General features: G+C 41.5%; 1 protein-coding gene across 3 annotated transcripts in view; it reads left to right on the top strand.

The window, feature by feature from the left end:
* Window positions 1-17,823, top strand: part of ppip5k1b (diphosphoinositol pentakisphosphate kinase 1b) — a 68,017-nt gene that overhangs the window by 7,135 nt on the left and 43,059 nt on the right. For all 3 annotated transcript variants that reach the window (XM_080436759.1, XM_080436758.1, XM_080436757.1), the window contains exons 2-9: window positions 8,628-9,264; window positions 11,550-11,745; window positions 12,390-12,480; window positions 12,910-12,995; window positions 15,444-15,598; window positions 15,984-16,085; window positions 16,707-16,868; window positions 17,086-17,207. In XM_080436759.1, the coding sequence (XP_080292885.1) occupies window positions 9,082-9,264; window positions 11,550-11,745; window positions 12,390-12,480; window positions 12,910-12,995; window positions 15,444-15,598; window positions 15,984-16,085; window positions 16,707-16,868; window positions 17,086-17,207 (1,097 nt within the window). In that variant the 5' untranslated portion in view covers window positions 8,628-9,081. The remainder of the gene's footprint in view (window positions 1-8,627; window positions 9,265-11,549; window positions 11,746-12,389; window positions 12,481-12,909; window positions 12,996-15,443; window positions 15,599-15,983; window positions 16,086-16,706; window positions 16,869-17,085; window positions 17,208-17,823) is intronic.

Here is a 17,823-nt window from a genome sequence, read left to right as displayed (position 1 = left end):
GATGTGTTGTCAGTTTTTTCAGGTCAGAATATGGGCTCATAATGTAAATCATCCCAAAAGAATAGCCAAGCCTCGTTGGTACTGGTTTTAAAATAAACAAAAAACACAAATGTTGAACTAGACTGAGATTGGGGTGTGGAGATAGCATTCATACTTGTGGTTTATTATAGTGTAGCGGAAAGATGATCTCCCTGACACTACAGCACACTAAAAGTTTCACTCACTTCTGTCAGTCCTATTAAAAACCTGGACAGCTCTTTCATAGTACTACATTTTAGCTGATACAAACATACAAGAGATTAGTTTTTTCTGTAGCAGTCCTTCAAGTATCAGTGAGCTTTCTTTTTTTCTTCTTTTTACTTAGAGTAGGCAATTATTTTTTACCCCTTTTTCTTCACAATTTAGTCATTACGCCAATTGATTCCTCCCCACACACATTTCTGTGTTGTCACTGCTGTCATATCCTACTGACTCACCTGCCAGTGAGGAGCCCCCACCGGGAGGACGTAGAGCCATCGTCCTACTCCTCCCGCCCAACACTCCCCGCTGACAGGTGCCGCCCAGACCAATGTCACCCTCCCCGCCCGGCTACCCTCCCCTGAACACGGGCCAATTGTGTTCGTAGACGCTCGACAAAGCCGGATGCACCACAGTGGCTTCGAACCCGCAACCTACGTGGTGGTGGGCAGTGACTTTACCACTGCGCCACCCGAGCACCATCAGTGAGCTTTCAGTTACATTTGTGTTATACATTACTGTAGAGAGTAAAAAGTCAGAGTGTTTATTGTATTGATCTGGACAATATCCCCCAGCTTCTAGAAAGCATGGAAATGGCTCAGGCAGGGTTGTTTCATAACTGTTTATTTATGAGTTTGTTTATAAGTGTTGGTGTTACTGGGTGATCCCCCCCAGCACCGAGAGAGGAGCTTCCTTTGGGTTTAGTGAGGCCTGTCAACACCTGCAGGGCTCAAAGCTGATGAGTTATCACTGGGTCACTGTATCCCCAGCAAACGATACCTGACACCTCAACCCCGGCTACCCTATGTCACACACACACACACACACACACACACACACACACACACACACACACACACACACACACACACACACACACACACACACACACACACACACACACACACACACACACACACACACACACACTCTCTCTCTTATGTTCACTGTGGGGGGGTGCCGGACAGGGCTATTCTAGGTTCCAAGATTACGTGAGGCCACATGTGAGACTGAGTTGAGATCTAAGTTGTCAGTAAGTGTCCGTGTTGCTGCAAGACTGCACTTTCAGCTTTCCTTCTGAGACTGTGTAATGTTGTACGTACCGCTAGTCATATACTGTATAGGGCTGGGATGGTATGGAATTTATTTTAGCTAACCCCCCTGTCTTTTATGTATGTGCCTTGTGTATGTACTATATTCAATTCAATAATATCTGTAGAAGTACTCAAGCCGAAACTTGATTAATTATTGGATACACACAAACCCGACCCCCATAGCCCCTCCCCTTAGTCTGAAGTGACTTCTATGTGAAGTGCACTCATGAAACCTTCATCTACAAAAAATAAATGCAAATAAAAGTAAAAAATTGCAGTAATGACTTCAACCCCTTGATATTGTGCGGTGCAGTATATGCATCACATAACTGTGGTAATGCAGTTATTGTCCCAGCGCTAGTCATATACTGTTCATCATTTTAAGTTTCCACAATTAACAGTACGAATAGAATATTGGCAGTAATAATGTAGTAGTTAACCTACAGTGAGCTGCTGAACAATAAAGAACAATAAAGACTAAAGAATAATGCATTTGTATTTTTGTACATTGTGGCTAACAATCAGCATTACTAATAATGATATGTATGAGAAATGAATCATTCTGTTTTTGCATGTCGTCATGCACTCCTAGCCATGTGTGTTCTGTGTTTACCAGAAACGTTAGTTAACTGATCTCCAGCCAACTTGTTCATTTAATACCAGTGGTGCATAAGGGTATTCAGTATCACGCTACTGTATGTCATAATGGGAGTGGCCACCTTACCACAGGCATTCAAACACTGCATGGACTGGAGTTCAGTATTTGGCTTGTAGAGGAAGAAACATTATTCGGTTGCAAGAAGAAGCATGGGTGTACAATTTATCTTGTATACCGTAGTTTTCATTTTAGTTATAGTTTTCTTTTCAACAATTGCCTAATACAGAAGTTTTGTTAATACTATTAACATAGCCTATTTAATCAAAATTATTATTATAATAATTTTGATTATATTATAATATTTGATTATATTTTTGATTATCTGTAATTTATGTGGTTGTGGTTTTGCAGTAAACGCATTGATAAAACGTTCAAAAAATATACCAAGAGTAATCTTTTTTTACAAGAAAATGAATCCACTTTATCTGTAGATGTGTTTGAATACCACTTAATTTCCTAATGGCGTCACTACCAACACTAAAAGCGATAATCAACGAGTGCCTACAGTATCTGCGTCTGTTGAAGAGCTGTTTAATGCATCATGCATGTCTTTTGGTGCGGGAGGAAACCGGAGCAGACGGGTGAACATGCAACCTCTACATAGAAAGACCCCCTTCAGGTTTCAAACACTGAGCCGCCCCAGAGCAGTGTTGCCATGTCTGCTTATCATAAGCGACTTTGACTTGTTTCTTTGTAAAGTTTCTTGTAAAAAATTGGTGCTTGCGTTTTTTTGGGCTTGTTTCTAAAGTGTATAGTTGCTTATTTGGGCTTGCTTCCTAATGTTGTTTAAACCAGTGGTTCTCAAACATTCTCATGTCAAGGACGCCCAATTTAACATTTGTCTGCAGACTGCCATCTGAAAATATTTTGTGCCAGGGACCCACGTACCAGATATGTGCTGTTAACTCTCTCAGTGCCACGCCCGACATATCCCGAGTTTTTCCCGAGTACCCTCAGTGCCAGCACGAGAAATCCCGAGTTTTTACTTTTGACTGTGGTCGCGCTATTCTGTATATTTTTCATGATCACTTTCGCTTCCTGACTACATCAGACTCACCCGGAGCCGGATGTAAAAAAAAAAATTCATTTCCGGGTCACGTTGTTTTTCTCCGGTGATTTTCGGCCAGAATAGGGAAAGTCACGGTTTTTCACACGGTATAAAAAGCGAACGGAGAGGTCCACGTCTACTCTCTTTGGTCTGGGTGACGATCAGTCATCGTAGTCGTGTATCGCATTGTAATTTAGCCCGATCAACGATTATCGAAAATGTCAACATCCGGTTCTGACCGGATATGACGTGAGCCTGTTTGGGAGGGGGCGAGTGAGCCAGCGAGATCATCAATGTGTCGATTTGTTGCTCTCTACTGGTAGAACTGTATTATGGGTTTAAAACCCCAATCAGATCATTTATTTGAATGAAAAATTACAAAATTACAAAATAAAAAAAAACGCAAATTCCTGGCAGTTTGGGAGTACTTTATGAAAATACTCTTGGCACTGAAAGAGTTAAAGGGGAAGACCACCCATTTTCAATATTTAACTATGTCATTAATATAGCATAAAGGAGTTGTGTGGAAATAAGAAAAATTTTAAATGTTAAAAATTTTAAATGTTAAACCCAAATTGATTTTGGGTTTAACATTGCAAATTACACCATGATGAGTCATCACGGTGTAATTTGCAATGTTAAACCCAAAATCAATCCTCCAGTTCAACGCAACACAGAAAGGGGGGAACTTTTTTCTTATTTCCACACAACTCCTTTATGCTATATTAATGACATAGTTAAATATTGAAAATGGGTGGTCTTCCCCTTTAAGATATTTCAAAAAACTATTCCACATTTGTCACTTTTTTCAAGATTTTCTTTTGAAAATAGCAGATCTACAAGCTCACAACACGTCACATCGTAACGTGTTGTGAGCTTGTAGATCGGCCATTGGCTATAAATAGCCAATGTACTGTATATAGGTTTGTGCTCATGTGGCCTAGTCGCTTCTTTCGGGCTTGTTTTCATAGACCTGGTTGCTTATATCTCTCGCAAAATCTGGCAACACCGCCACAGAGTTTTGCAGTTGTGAAGCACCTCATGAACCTCTGCTGTATCATGTTTAATGTGCAAACAAACAATATTGTGATTAAAAAAAGAGTTTCTAAGTGTTTCTGATTGCTTTTCCAGGTGGCTGGTTAGCTACAAACATGATCCACATGAGCTAACTTTAGCTTCTGTTGAACCGATGCCAAAGCATCCTAACACTAAACACTGTTAGAGATAACATCGTTTTTTTGCAATGTCAATGTCATGCATCCAATCAGGAGGTGTCCTGTAACATTAGCTAATCAGATGTCATTATCTTTTTTTTAATGTCCCCGTTACCAATTACCTACAGTGCAATCCCTAGGGTCCAAATGTGCAACACACATTGAAGGTGGCCTCCTTGATCATTACTATGATCATGTGTGTAATTAATTGATGACATTGAAACATCTGAAACCACAACTGGAACTGGCCCAAATTCTTCTCCAATCACGATGCTGTGTACATAATTAAATGTGCACATGTCATATAATTAAATTAAAAGCACAGCCACAAGGGTAGTACAGAATCTCCTTGGAGGACACACAAATGGAGGACAGTAAAAACCTTGGATGCTTTCATATATTCTGTAAGTTTGATCTACTGAATTTGAGAAATGCTCAGTTTAATTTGCCATCATTCTTTCGTTTTTTTATTTGAGATATCTGATCATTTACAAAATGTTCCAATGTCTCACACTGCTGGACCATCAACACATCTGAAGGACATGCTTAAATTAACTCATGAGTTGTTGTCTCAGTCCCCCTTAATGTTCAACTCGAATCTGCGCCCTTGACCTAGATTGGGGACAGGAACACTGGTGGAGTGCCAGGCGTGAGAGTTGAGTCAAAGGCACTAATGGTGTGTGTATGAAAGACACTCTCCTGTATGTGACAGCAGGGGAAGCGTGTGCGCGAAAATGTTTTTCCGGCTTTGTTACTTTTTAAATTATTTTTTGTTACTTTCATTCGGTACAAAAAATGTACTCCATGAAGTGTAGATGTCGGAGGTTTCCCCCCCTCCTGCGTCCCTGCTTCAGCATCCTAGGACTGCTTGGACTGTGCTGTTGGCTTATAGGACTGTGTTAGCTGTCATATGAGCTTCTGTCTCTTTCTGGAGACTTTCCTCTGAAGTCAGCTGTTTGGATTGAGGATCAGGACACACTGCTGAGCTGACACACTCTGTTTGTGTGCGCGTGGTGGGGGTGGGGGGTTGTGTGTGTGTGTCTGTGTGTGTGTATACTATACACGTGTATGTGACGGAGAGATGTGTGTCTGTGTTCGTTCGTATGAGGATGTGAGAGAGAACCTGACTGAGTGCGTATATATGCATACGCAGTTACGCACGCACTGTAGGCTGTGTGTGCGTCTGTGCATGCATCTGTGTTATGTGTTTACTACTTTGTGTGTGTGCTGTGCTTGACATGTCTGTGTACAACTACTTTATTGTCACATCACAGGTTTACAGGTGTAAGTGGATCCATTCGCAGTTTTGGGGATGGGTAGACGAGTAGAGATACGGGTCAGGTAGTCAAAATATTCCTGACATGAGTAGACTAAAATATACATACATACATAAGGTGCATGGTTACAAGAAATGGCTATGGAATGAGGCAGTTAAAATAGCAGCAGGTACAACACTACGGTATGGTAACAGCCTTTGACCTTTGCTTCGTGCATATAGTCTCACATGCAGGCTAGACATCATTTAGCAGCATATATCAGACATGTCAGTGTAAACCTAGGTGGGAGTTCGAGTATGTGTCAATACGTCTTACTGTCAATGTGTGTCACTCAGACTGCACATGTGTTCTTTCACATCCGTGTTCTTTTGCTTGCGCATGCGCGACATGTCTGTGTACAACATGTGTCAGACTGTCCATACTCTTTCACGTCCATGTTCTTTCGCTTTCATATGTGTACTGTATGTACAGTATGTGGCTATATTGCATGTGTACTTAGAAAACTTCCCTCAGAGCACCCTGCCATGCTATGCCATATCACAGCAAATTCCATGGCAATCCAGCCAATAGTTATGAAAATATGTTGTTCAGGAGTCAGGACGAGTATTGCTGGATGGACGCATTGAACGGATGGTCTGACATTGCCATCCCTTTAGCCCCACTGCCAGCAAGGCTAAATATACTGTTGTTGTGTTTGGACGTGGTCAAATTTAATGTGGTTAAGGATCTGGGAGGGCATCTGAGAGGTGCAGTTCTACTAATGTGACTGTGCTAGTGAGTCTATCCTGTGCTTTGGCTGCAGTTTGTTCAGTCCCTGTATTGCTGTGTGCTGTTGGGCTGGTCTGAGAGGGAACAGCATTGTTAATGGTGATGCTTAGGCTATGTGCTTCTGTATTATGTGGAAGCAGACCATATTCAAGATTTAATTGTATTTGTCACATGCTCACAAGTGTGTGTGCAGTCAAATGTTGGCTAGAAGTAATGACTGTGCTGTCCAACATAAATAGTACACAAGATATATATATAGGCTAATACAAGTAAGGTAATAACACACATAATATAGGCTAATACAAGTAAGGTATTAACACACATAATATAGACTAATACAAGTAAGGGGTAATAACACACATACACAAGCACGCAAGCAGCCACGCACGAATGCACAGTCACTCACACACACACACACACACACACACACACACACACACACACCTTTCAGGTGTAACCAAACACACCCAGTTTATTGTTAAAGGATGTAATTATGGACACAGAGGAACACGAAAACAATAATATTCCAATATGAAAGGGAGCCACAAGATCGTGAGAAAGTTTAGAAATTCAACAACACTGATTGTTACCTTAAACACTGGGCTTCAAATGTTTTGAGTAAATGTTCTGCAGTTCAACGCTTGGGTCTACAGCTGCTGTAAGGCCTATCATATAGCTTAAATTTGTATTTTGGCAAGGAGGACAATTTGTGTTTTGCTATACAGCAAAATAAAATATTCTATAATGTGTTTTTGTCAAGATTTATCAGCTGGAGTCAGAACAGTGGTTCACAAATACTTTCATGTCTAACACCTCCAAATTGATGTATGTATTAGGCCGCAGACCACCATTTGAAAACTTTTTTTTTATTGTTGGAATAGATTTGACCTATTAGATAATTGTCTATACTGTATGAATGGAGATAATAGTGAAGAGTATGAAACCTATGATCTGAATAGTCATTCCTAAAGACATTGTATGTAACTTTGCCCTGCGTTTGTTAACAAAACAATACATATTTATTTTTCCAATCATTTCCCACTAATACCAGCAGTTATGAACTACTGGAATAGTGTGGTCAGTGGTGTTTACCTGCAGAAACACATTGCCCTCTGGCCTTTTCTGTTGTTTTCACTGTTTGTTTTGGTAGTTGGGGATGTTTTTGGGCAACCAAAACAAACAGTGAAAACACCAAAATACAGCAAGAGGGCAATGCGTTTCTGCATGCAAACACCACCACACTACTCCAGTGACTGAGAACTGCTGGTATAGAGGGAAATGATTCTTTATTGTTTTGTTTTGTAAATACAGGTAAAAGTTACATACTATGCCTTTAAATATTCTCTCATTGGGCTAACTTCAAGCATATTATGAAATAATAGTGAAATCAAACTGTTTCTCATTTTGCAAACCACTGAGATAGGACAGAGTGAGTGAGGAAAGTGTCAGCCAACAGGAGAGATGATTTGCATCAGAGGTCGTAAACGCAGAATGTCGTAGGTCATGTGATCAGTACATTAACTTGTGGAGTCATTCATTTCTCTGAATTGAGTTCATCTCAAAGTAGTATCATACAGTACTACTGCTTTAGACTGGTTGTGATTGGATTTCGATGCCCCCAAAGTTGTGGGGCACCAATCAGGTCCCAGTATGCAAATATGGGGCAGGTTGAGACCCAAAAGGGAAATCTCTCCTCGGCCCGGGAACCAAACTAGTGAAAATAGCCTATCTACAAGCTCTCAACCCGTCCGGTCCCGATACGAACCTTTGTGAGCTTGCAGATTTGCAATATTCACTACTTTATTAAAAGTGTATTTTCTTTTTTTATTTATGGAATTATAAATTAAATTTGTTTTGAATTCATTTTAAATTTGTATCTCGCTTCCTAAGCACTTTTGTTTCACTAAATTTAAAATTTTAATAAAAATTGTAATGGCCAGAAATAGATATTAATAATTATGGCACTCAATGAGTTAAAATAATAATTATAAACAAAATGTAAGAAACCAGAAATGAATGGATATTTACTTGTGTCCCATAAAAATTGGTCCTTGACCCAAACTTGGGTCCCGACCCAGTGTTTGGGAAACACTGACACAGACCCTCGTTGATTGATTACTTCCTCTTTTGAGTACTTTTCTAAGGCTCCACCTGTGACATTCTGGCCATGTTATGGCCTGTAGTTGGAATATGTTTTTAACTAATATAAAGCTGTCCTCTTCCTTGTTTGTTTTCACAGGAGATAAGAAACACAAGACATCTCACCTGCAATCACTTTACCCCTTTCATCAACTGAATTAAACGCTTTTTTCTTTTTTTAATCTCTTTCAGGGCCTATACTTTCAAGTCAGATCCTAGCTTTGATTCTCCTCTCTGCTTGGACCATGTTGGCCTGGAGGACTAGAAAAACCCTACCCTGATACTGACTACCTCAAAACAAACACACTCTCTCTCTCTCTCTAGTGGGAGTGTGTGTGTGTGTGGTTGCTATTCTACCTCTCAGGACATTATCATATGTTGTGCTACCTCAGCGCACACACACACATTCAAGTGTCTAGTGTCTACCCCCTGCAGTGTAACCAAACACAGCCTGAATCAGCCAGCTTAATTACACTCTCCATCGCCACCCACCACGACCAGCCAGCCTAGCATCGTCCAGTCAGTCAGTAAGCCAGACACAGTGGTCCCCGGAGTCCCACCATAGACTAGAGTCTGGTCTGCGTTCCTCTGTACCACTTGTTGGGAGGAGCCAGTCTGCAGCAGCCATGTGCCCGAGAGCCTGGTGATGTCAGAGGCGCTCGCAGGAGGAGGAGGGACACGGGGGCGGAATCCGAGAGACCTTCCAAGGTTTGTGATTGGCAGTGAGGATGAGGACCATCATCACACAGGACCAATAGAGGACAACATGAAGAACGAGGTGTTCCGAGAAGACGACTATGTGGAGGATGACGATGACGACGATTACTCGGTGAGGGTCAAGATTTGAATGAATAGTTTATTGATGATGTGCTTAATAGTTGTTGTACTTACTAGGATATTTACCTATTTAACTATTTTTTAACAACACCCGGGGAGCAGTTCCGGGTTAAGTGTCTCGCTCAGGGTCACTTAACTTGGGATCAAACCGCGACCTCACGATTCCCTCACAATTCCCTCTCTACCTTTACGGCCGTCCAGCTAGACCGCAGGAAGGGTAGCTACTAGTAGCTAATGGGGATCCAAATAAACAATAAACAAGAGCTGAAAATAAATGAATAAATAGCAATTGCTTTAGTTTCTGAAATCACAAGGCTGTGACTTCTTAAATAGATGGACAATTCAGATGACAACAAACTATATTGTCTGACCTACAGATCAGAATTTTAAAGTTGGAGAACATTCAACATTTCTTTAGGTGGTTCTATGGTCATTGTTGTTGATGTTATTTATTGTTTTAAGTTGTTTATTAACCTTTTTAAGATCCATTAATGTGAAGAGGGGTGAGGGGAGGAGTTGGAGAGCAGATCCCCTGAATCTGAATCACTAGATCAAGGAAGTACGTTCAGCTGATCATCTGACTGGATGGAATGAAGAGACAGAGATGAGAGTCATACCGAGAGAGTTGAAGGGGGTGAAGAACGATTAGAGGAAGAGAAAAACGGGCGTGGAATGAGGAAAGTTGCTAAAGTCTCTGGTTAGATCACAGTGTCTGTGCAATAAGGAAGTCATGTTTGAGGTTACACTTAAAGACTGAGGCCGTCTTCAGGGTTTGTCTCGGCACTAAAGAGATCACAGGGAAGATATTGCCAGATATATCAATAGGTATTTATTAAAAATGATAGGATTGCAGTAGGGATACTCAGATCCTCAGGCTAACAGAGGGAAGTACAGTTATTGGTATGATGGTATGTATGATACATTAATATGGTTCTGTAGAGCTACTACAGTCTTTCACAGTTGAAATAGAATCTTAAAAGGCTTAACCTGGTGGTTTATAGTTAAGTCTGTATTTGTCTGCATTGCCTGACATTCATTCAGGTAATGAATGTCAACCTGACTTTGAACTTGGTTCTTGGTGGGTTTCTTGTCTGTTTATGTCGTGTTTTTTTCCCAGACTGAGGTTTAGGAGCTGGGAAGAGAAGAATTGGTGTTTTAGGTCTGTTGGAAATTAGGAGATTTGAAAGCTATAAATGGAGGATGCTGTGTGGGAGGTAATAGATAATAGATAATGTGATGTTGTTTCTATGTTTGATACAACAGTGATAGATTATCCGTCTGTCTCTCTAACACACTCTTTGTCTTTATTTCTCTCTCTGTTCAACAAGGTGCCTCTCTTGTCCTCTCTTCATAAGCTTTCTCTTGTGTTCTGGAAGAGCTTCTGGAAGTATTTTCTCTCTGATACAATGATACATACTGTACATATGGAATGAGGACAATGAGATTTCACTTACTGGTGCTGGACACACGATAGACAAATAGTCTATAGCCTACATATCAGTCAACAAGGCTTTATTCATAGATCACTTAATGACATAACAATATGTCTTCCAGACCGCCACCATAGTGGGAGTCCATATCATGAACCTTCTTTATGCAAGAATAATCTTAATCCATTTCATTTACAGAATTACCGTACACTAAATGTTATACTAGTAGACTTCCTGGGTGACATTATTGTGTTTGTGAACAGTGTACATACTAGTTCAGGTAATACCTAGTAGTTAGATACTTCTATGGTCATTAAAAACTTTCAGGTGTAATTCCTGGTAAAGACTTACCAAGAAATACATGCTGTAAATTACCTACAGTCATATCACCATGTCCCATAGTGACATACTTGTATGTAAAGACGTCTCAGTGGTCTGTCCATACTGTCACATCAGTACAAGGAGGAGAGTGTAGGATTACAATAGAGAGCAGTTGCTTTATTATCCCCGGCGAGGGATTATGTTTTCACTCCTGTGAGTCTGTCTTTCTGTCCATCTGTCTGTCCGTCTCCAAGCAGCTAATCTTGGACAGAGGCTAGCCCTCTCACAGATCCTCTCAGCCTTTTTACTGTCTGTCTCTTCTAAGCCATCTCTCTCTCAGCTTTCGTACTGTCTGTCTCTCCTGCAGTACACTGCGGTACACTATCTCCCTCTCAGCCATCCTACTGTCTCTCTCCTAGACTGTCTACCTCTCTACTATCCTACTGTCTGTGGGAATAGAAATGCAGTGTACTGTAAATGCTAAAACTATGCATGCAACCACGTCTAACGACTTCCCGTCCTGCAGCCGGGAGAGCGTCAGATCGTCGTGGGAATCTGCTGCATGATGAAGAAGTCCAAGTCCAAACCCATGACTCAGATCCTGGAGCGTCTGTGTCGCTTTGACTACATTGATGTGGTGATCTTCCCTGAGGAGGTGATCCTGGAGGAACCCGTGGAGAACTGGCCTCTCTGCCACTGCCTCATCTCCTTTCACTCCAAAGGTACAGCAACATCTATAGTCAGACAAAGGTCTGAAGAACAACAATAGAATAGCAATAGAACAACATTGAAACAATGTAGCATCAGAACACACACACACACACACACACACACACACACACACACACACACACACACACACACACACACACACACACACACACACACACACACACACACACACACACTTTTGTCATGGCAAAAGCTAATCCTTTTTCTAATTAACAATAAAACAATAAATAAAACACACTCACAGTATGTGTTCAGATGTTCAGTGAGTTAGGCTTACGTAACATTAAGCTGTTACTTCTTGAAGAGGATTCTCTGAGTGGTTTAATACAGCAAACCTCAAACATGAGTGAAATGAAAATATGCATTCACATGTGATGGCCATATAATGGGATTCTAAACATGTTCTATAAATGTGTCTAAATATATACGTAACGTATCAGAAGTATTCATTCATATTCTTATTCTCTTGCATTGTTTTGCTCTTCACTCATGTGTCTCTCACACATAATGTGTTTGTTACCCAGACTTCATTGTGATGTGTTTTCAGAAAGGTTCAACTGTGATTACTCCACATTGTATCTGTGTATGGATACAGTACTGACTATACATTCAAACATAGATGGTTGTATTTCAGGGTTTCCTCTGGATAAAGCTGCAGAGTATGTCAAACTAAGAAACCCTTTGCTCATCAACGACCTCAACATGCAGTACTTCATACAGGACAGGTACCGTACCCCCCACACACACACACACACACACACACACACACACACACACACACACACACACACACACACACACACACACACACAGATGCATGCTGCTATGCACTCATACCTGTACATTTTTTTTTTATTGTATTCAAGTGTTTTTTAATACAATAAATGTTTTTATAATGTGTTTCTTTAATTTGCACTTAATGCTCTGTGTCTTAATGTCTATGCTTAATGTTTTGTGTAAAGCCTTTTAATTTGCCTTATTGCAGAAATGTTCTGTACAAATAAACTTGCCTTGCATACACACATGCTGGATTCCCCTCCCTGTTATGACGTACGTGTGTGTGTGTGTGTGTGTGTGTGTGTGTGTGTGTGTGTGTGTGTGTGTGTGTGTGTGTGTGTTGTTTGTGTGCACACGTACATGTGTTTTCCTGTCAGGAGGGAAGTGTATCGTATCCTGCAGGAAGAGGGCATTGACCTACCTCGTTACGGCATTTTGAACAGAGACCCTGATAGACCTGAGGGTCAGTTCTACTCTCCTACTGTCTGTCTCTCCTACACTGTCTCCCTCTCAGCTGTCCTACTGTCTGTCTCTCCTACACTGTCTCCCTCTCAGCTTTCCTACTATCTGTCTCTCCTACACTGTCTCCCTCTCAGATTTCCTACTGTCTGTCTCTACTACACTGTCTCCCTCTCAGCTTTCCTACTATCTGTCTCTCTCTCAGCTTTCCTACTATATGTCTCTCTCTCAGTTTTCCTAATATCTGTCTCTCCTACACTGTCTCCCTCACAGCTTTCCTACTGTCTGTCTCTACTACACTGTCTCGCTCTCAGCTTTCCTACTATCTGTCTCTCTCTCAGCTTTCCTAATATCTGTCTCTCCTACACTGTCTCCCTCTCAGCTTTCCTACTGTCAGTCTCTCCTACACTGTCTCCCTCTCAGCTTTCCTACTGTCAGTCTCTCCTACACTGTCTCCCTCTCAGCTTTCCTACTGTCAGTCTCTCTTACACTGTCTCCCGCTCAGCTTTCCTACTATCTGTCCCTCCTACACTGTCTTGCTCCCAGCTTCCCTACTGTCTGTCTCCTCCACTGTCTCCCTTACAGCTCTCCTACTGTCTCTCTCCTACACTGTGTCCCTCCCAGCTTTCCTACTGTCTCTCTCCTACATTCTCCCGCTCAGCTTTCCTACTGTCTGTCTCTTCTACACTGTCTCCCTCTCAGCTTTCCTACTGTCTGTCTCTTCTACACTGTCTTCATCTCAGCTTTCCTACTGTCTGTCTCTCCTACACTGTCTCCCTCTCAGCTTTCCTACTGTCAGTCTCTCCTACACTGTCTCCCGCTCAGCTTTCCTACTATCTGTCCCTCCTACACTGTCTTGCTCCCAGCTTCCCTACTGTCTGTCTCCTCCACTGTCTCCCTTACAGCTCTCCTACTGTCTCTCTCCTACACTGTGTCCCTCTCAGCTTTCCTACTGTCTGTCTCTTCTACACTGTCTCCCTCTCAGCTTTCCTACTGTCTGTCTCTTCTACACTGTCTTCATCTCAGCTTTCCTACTGTCAGTCTCTCCTACACTGACTCCCTCTAAGATTGTCCTACTGTCTGTCTCTTCTACACGGTCATAATTACATACAAAGTCAACTTCCTCATCTTCACGCAAGTTGAAATATTTCAACATAAGCATCAAAACAGCCAATCAGTGTGCCTTTTCAGATTTATTGATTTGGACACACCAATAATGAAATTGCAACTCACTGAAGACATATAGACAAGCGCTCCGCAGCTGGGATCGCCGACCTTAGCCAATAGCCCACCGAACTTGTTTGGTAGACTACAGTTACAACAGGTGCTATAACATGGTTGATGGCAGAAAAGAAGGGGCTTGGTATTTTCTTGAAGTAAAGGGTGAGAGTTAGGGGGAGGGGGAGAGTTAAATAGTAACTGGTAAATGAATGCTGGAGGGGTCCTGTGTATAGTTTCTCTCTGCTTTTATGTGCCTGCTAACAAAACAAGCCCCTGAGTAGTCTTTGAGTCAACAAGCCGCTTTGTATTTACTCCCGACATCCGACATCTCACCTAGCAGGAGCTCCACAATCAGTCGTTCTGCGTAGGAGAGCTGACGGGTTGGAGGAGAAAAACACACACTTGGTGTGCGTCTTTGACAGCTTCACTGTAAGCTTCATGGCTGCGGTGGGGTAACTAGTAGCTATTGCAGTAGACGTTTATGTTTAATTTGGGCTTCTCACAGTACTGTCTAGTGTCTACTCTGTATTAATGATTAATAAGTTATGTTCAAGCGGATGGGGAACTGTATATCGGAGAAATAATTCATTTGTGTGGATGGTGGAAGGAGGATTTATGTGCACATGCATATTCGAGTCACATCAGAGCCGATCCATGCATCTTTATTGCCTAGTACTAGCAAGACCCTACTCTATTCTGTGTCTCCTCTTAGCTTTCCTACTGTCTGTCTCTCCTACACTGTCTGCCTCACAATTAATGTAATGCATAAATGGAGATAAGCTTGGAAAATGACAGTGTTCCTTAAAGTCATCCCAAATAACCAGACTAAACACGGGTGCTTTTTCTATCGTACTGATTTCCTTATTTTCTTGGTGGTGTGCCCCTTGTATTCCACTTCAAGGTCAAGGTTCTTTATTGTCATTTGTACAGACTATAATGAAATTCTTACTTTCGTGTTTCCCACAAACAATGAATAAAAACAACAAATAAAAGCAAAAACATTCAATAATACATACATACAAAAGTATTAATGACAATAAAACTAATATAAGCCAGTGACTATTACACGCGTGAATAGACAAGCAAGTGACTATTCCAGTTGATAGTAATGTATGTAAATACCATGGATGTATTAAAAATAGAATTCAGGTGCATCATGCTGTATAATGACAGATGATGAAGAAAACATCTCGTAAGTGTTATCTGATTGGCTGTCTCTGCTGTCACTCAGACTGTAGTCTGGTGGAAGGGGAGGACCATGTTGAGGTGGATGGGGTGGTGTTTCCCAAACCATTTGTGGAGAAACCTGTGTGCGCTGAGGACCACAATGTGTACATCTACTACCCTACCTCAGCTGGAGGAGGCAGCCAGAGACTCTTCAGGAAGGTAATATTCCCAAACCATAAAGGTCATGTTCCATTTTCTTCCATTTGTACACTCCTACGGACTGGGGCGGCACCTAAATATTGAACGGGAGGAGTGGGACGAAGGCTCTATGTCCTCCCGGTGGGGGCTCCTCACTGGCAGGTGAGCCAATAGGATACAGCAGCAGTGGGAGGAATTAATTGGCATAATGACTAAATGGGGGATAAATAATTGGTTACCTAAAAAAAACATGAATACACACACTGTTAAATTAACACTGTGTATTCTACCGGAGGGAGCAGTTTGAGGCTCTTTAGAAAGGTTTCCCAAACCCATTTCTGCACAGAAACAATATGTTTCTCTCTCGCTCTCTCCCCCTCCATATTTTCTTCTCTCTCTGCTGTAGATAGGAAGTCGTAGCAGTGTTTATTCTCCAGAGAGCAACGTGAGGAAGACTGGATCCTACATCTACGAGGAGTTCATGCCTACAGATGGTACCGACGTCAAGGTACTGTGTTCAGTTACTAGTTGTTTAGTGCTTGTCTTTTATCGTCTCTCGCTGCCAAGGCGAACGGCCAAAGGCCGGAGACTGTTTTTGCCCCTGTCAGTCTGTCTGTTTGTCTATCTGTCTGCGAACATTTAATCTCGAAAACCACAGAATCGATCGGAGTGAAATTTGCACGCACACTCCTAGTAGGCCAAGGAAGAACCTCCACCCCCAATTTTTTAAATCAGCCTCATGGTCTTTCTATAACAGGCCGCTTCACGTTTTGGCATATAACTCTTGAACTGTAGGTTGTTCAGTAAAAAAACTCATGACTCATGATGCAACTCCCCATACAGGCCAATCCCATTTACGCCTGACAAGATTTTCCGCCATTTTCCGTTTTCTTCAAAATACTTTTAGCTACTACTCCTACAGAAATTGACCAAACGTCTCAAAAAACATTTATCTTTGGAGTCAGTCAGAACCAGTCAGATTTTTCATATTCCATTCCGATCGGCTACAATTGACTGGTGGGGCCCGTTTTGCAAAAAAAATCAGCAAATAATCCGATCTGCCCCAAATTTTTATCCCACATTGAGGGGCCTCTAAATGTGTGTGTCTGGTGGTTGTTTTGGGCTCCAGGTATACACGGTGGGTCCAGATTATGCCCATGCTGAGGCACGGAAGTCCCCGGCTCTGGATGGGAAGGTTGAGCGGGACAGCGAGGGGAAGGAGATCCGGTACCCCGTCATGCTCACAGCCATGGAGAAGCTGGTAGCACGCAAGGTCTGCCTCGCCTTCAAGGTAACTTCATCAGCTTTGCCATATGACATGATTCATGCACTGTTTGAACAGATCAAAAGCTCAGCCAGTAAAAGTCGTATTGAAAATAGGGTACCAAACTCCGACTGTAGATATAACCTTTTTTATTATTTTCATGAAGCATTGATTTACACTTAGCAAATATCATGAAGCATTGATTAACATTTAGCAAATATCATTATTTTCTGTCTTCCTGCAGCAAACGGTGTGTGGCTTTGACCTTCTCAGAGCTAATGGACACTCGTTCGTCTGTGACGTCAATGGCTTCTCCTTTGTCAAAAACTCCATGAAATACTATGATGACTGTGCCAAAGTACTAGGGTGGGTGTTAAGAGTTTATATTCATTTAAGGTACAAAATGATAGGCAGGGAGGAAATAGAGAATAATAAAATGGAGATAAAAAATTACATAATCTTTGCTTTGAAAAATCTGATTTCCTGAGGTAAGCATAGTTTTTTACAGTAATACAGTAGGATGCAATAAAATTGCATAGAACAACAGACCCATTGTCTTCAGGTTATGGTTAGGTTATTACACACTTGATAAGAACATTGTTTCTTTTGCACTAGATGGATTGATTAAAAGATAATACAGTTGGTAATTTTTCTTCACAAATTAAATGGGAATTTTACTTTCGCCTGAAATTTTGGCATAATTTTGCCCAGCTATTCCTTGTATCTTTATAAACTCTCAGCTTTCCAAGAGCTTCTCTAGTCTTCACGGTTTCGTTTACTCAACATCATGTCAAAGATGTTGTTGTTCTTAGAATGAGTACTAGCATAGCTGTAATTTAGCCTTGTATCACTTTGAAGTGTAAGGATAGAGATATCACCGTAACATCTCAATTAGCCCCATGATTTATCTCCTGTACCACAGAGTAACTGAACCTTTACGACCTCAGCTCTCAGTCTCTCTACACACTAATGCAAACCAAGT

This window comes from Gymnoscopelus braueri, assembly GCF_963280865.1.
Source record: "Gymnoscopelus braueri genome assembly, chromosome: 9".
In the NCBI taxonomy this organism is placed as follows: Eukaryota; Metazoa; Chordata; class Actinopteri; order Myctophiformes; family Myctophidae; genus Gymnoscopelus; species Gymnoscopelus braueri.
Note: the sequence above shows the minus strand (reverse complement) of the source record. Positions and strands in the feature narration are given on the sequence as shown.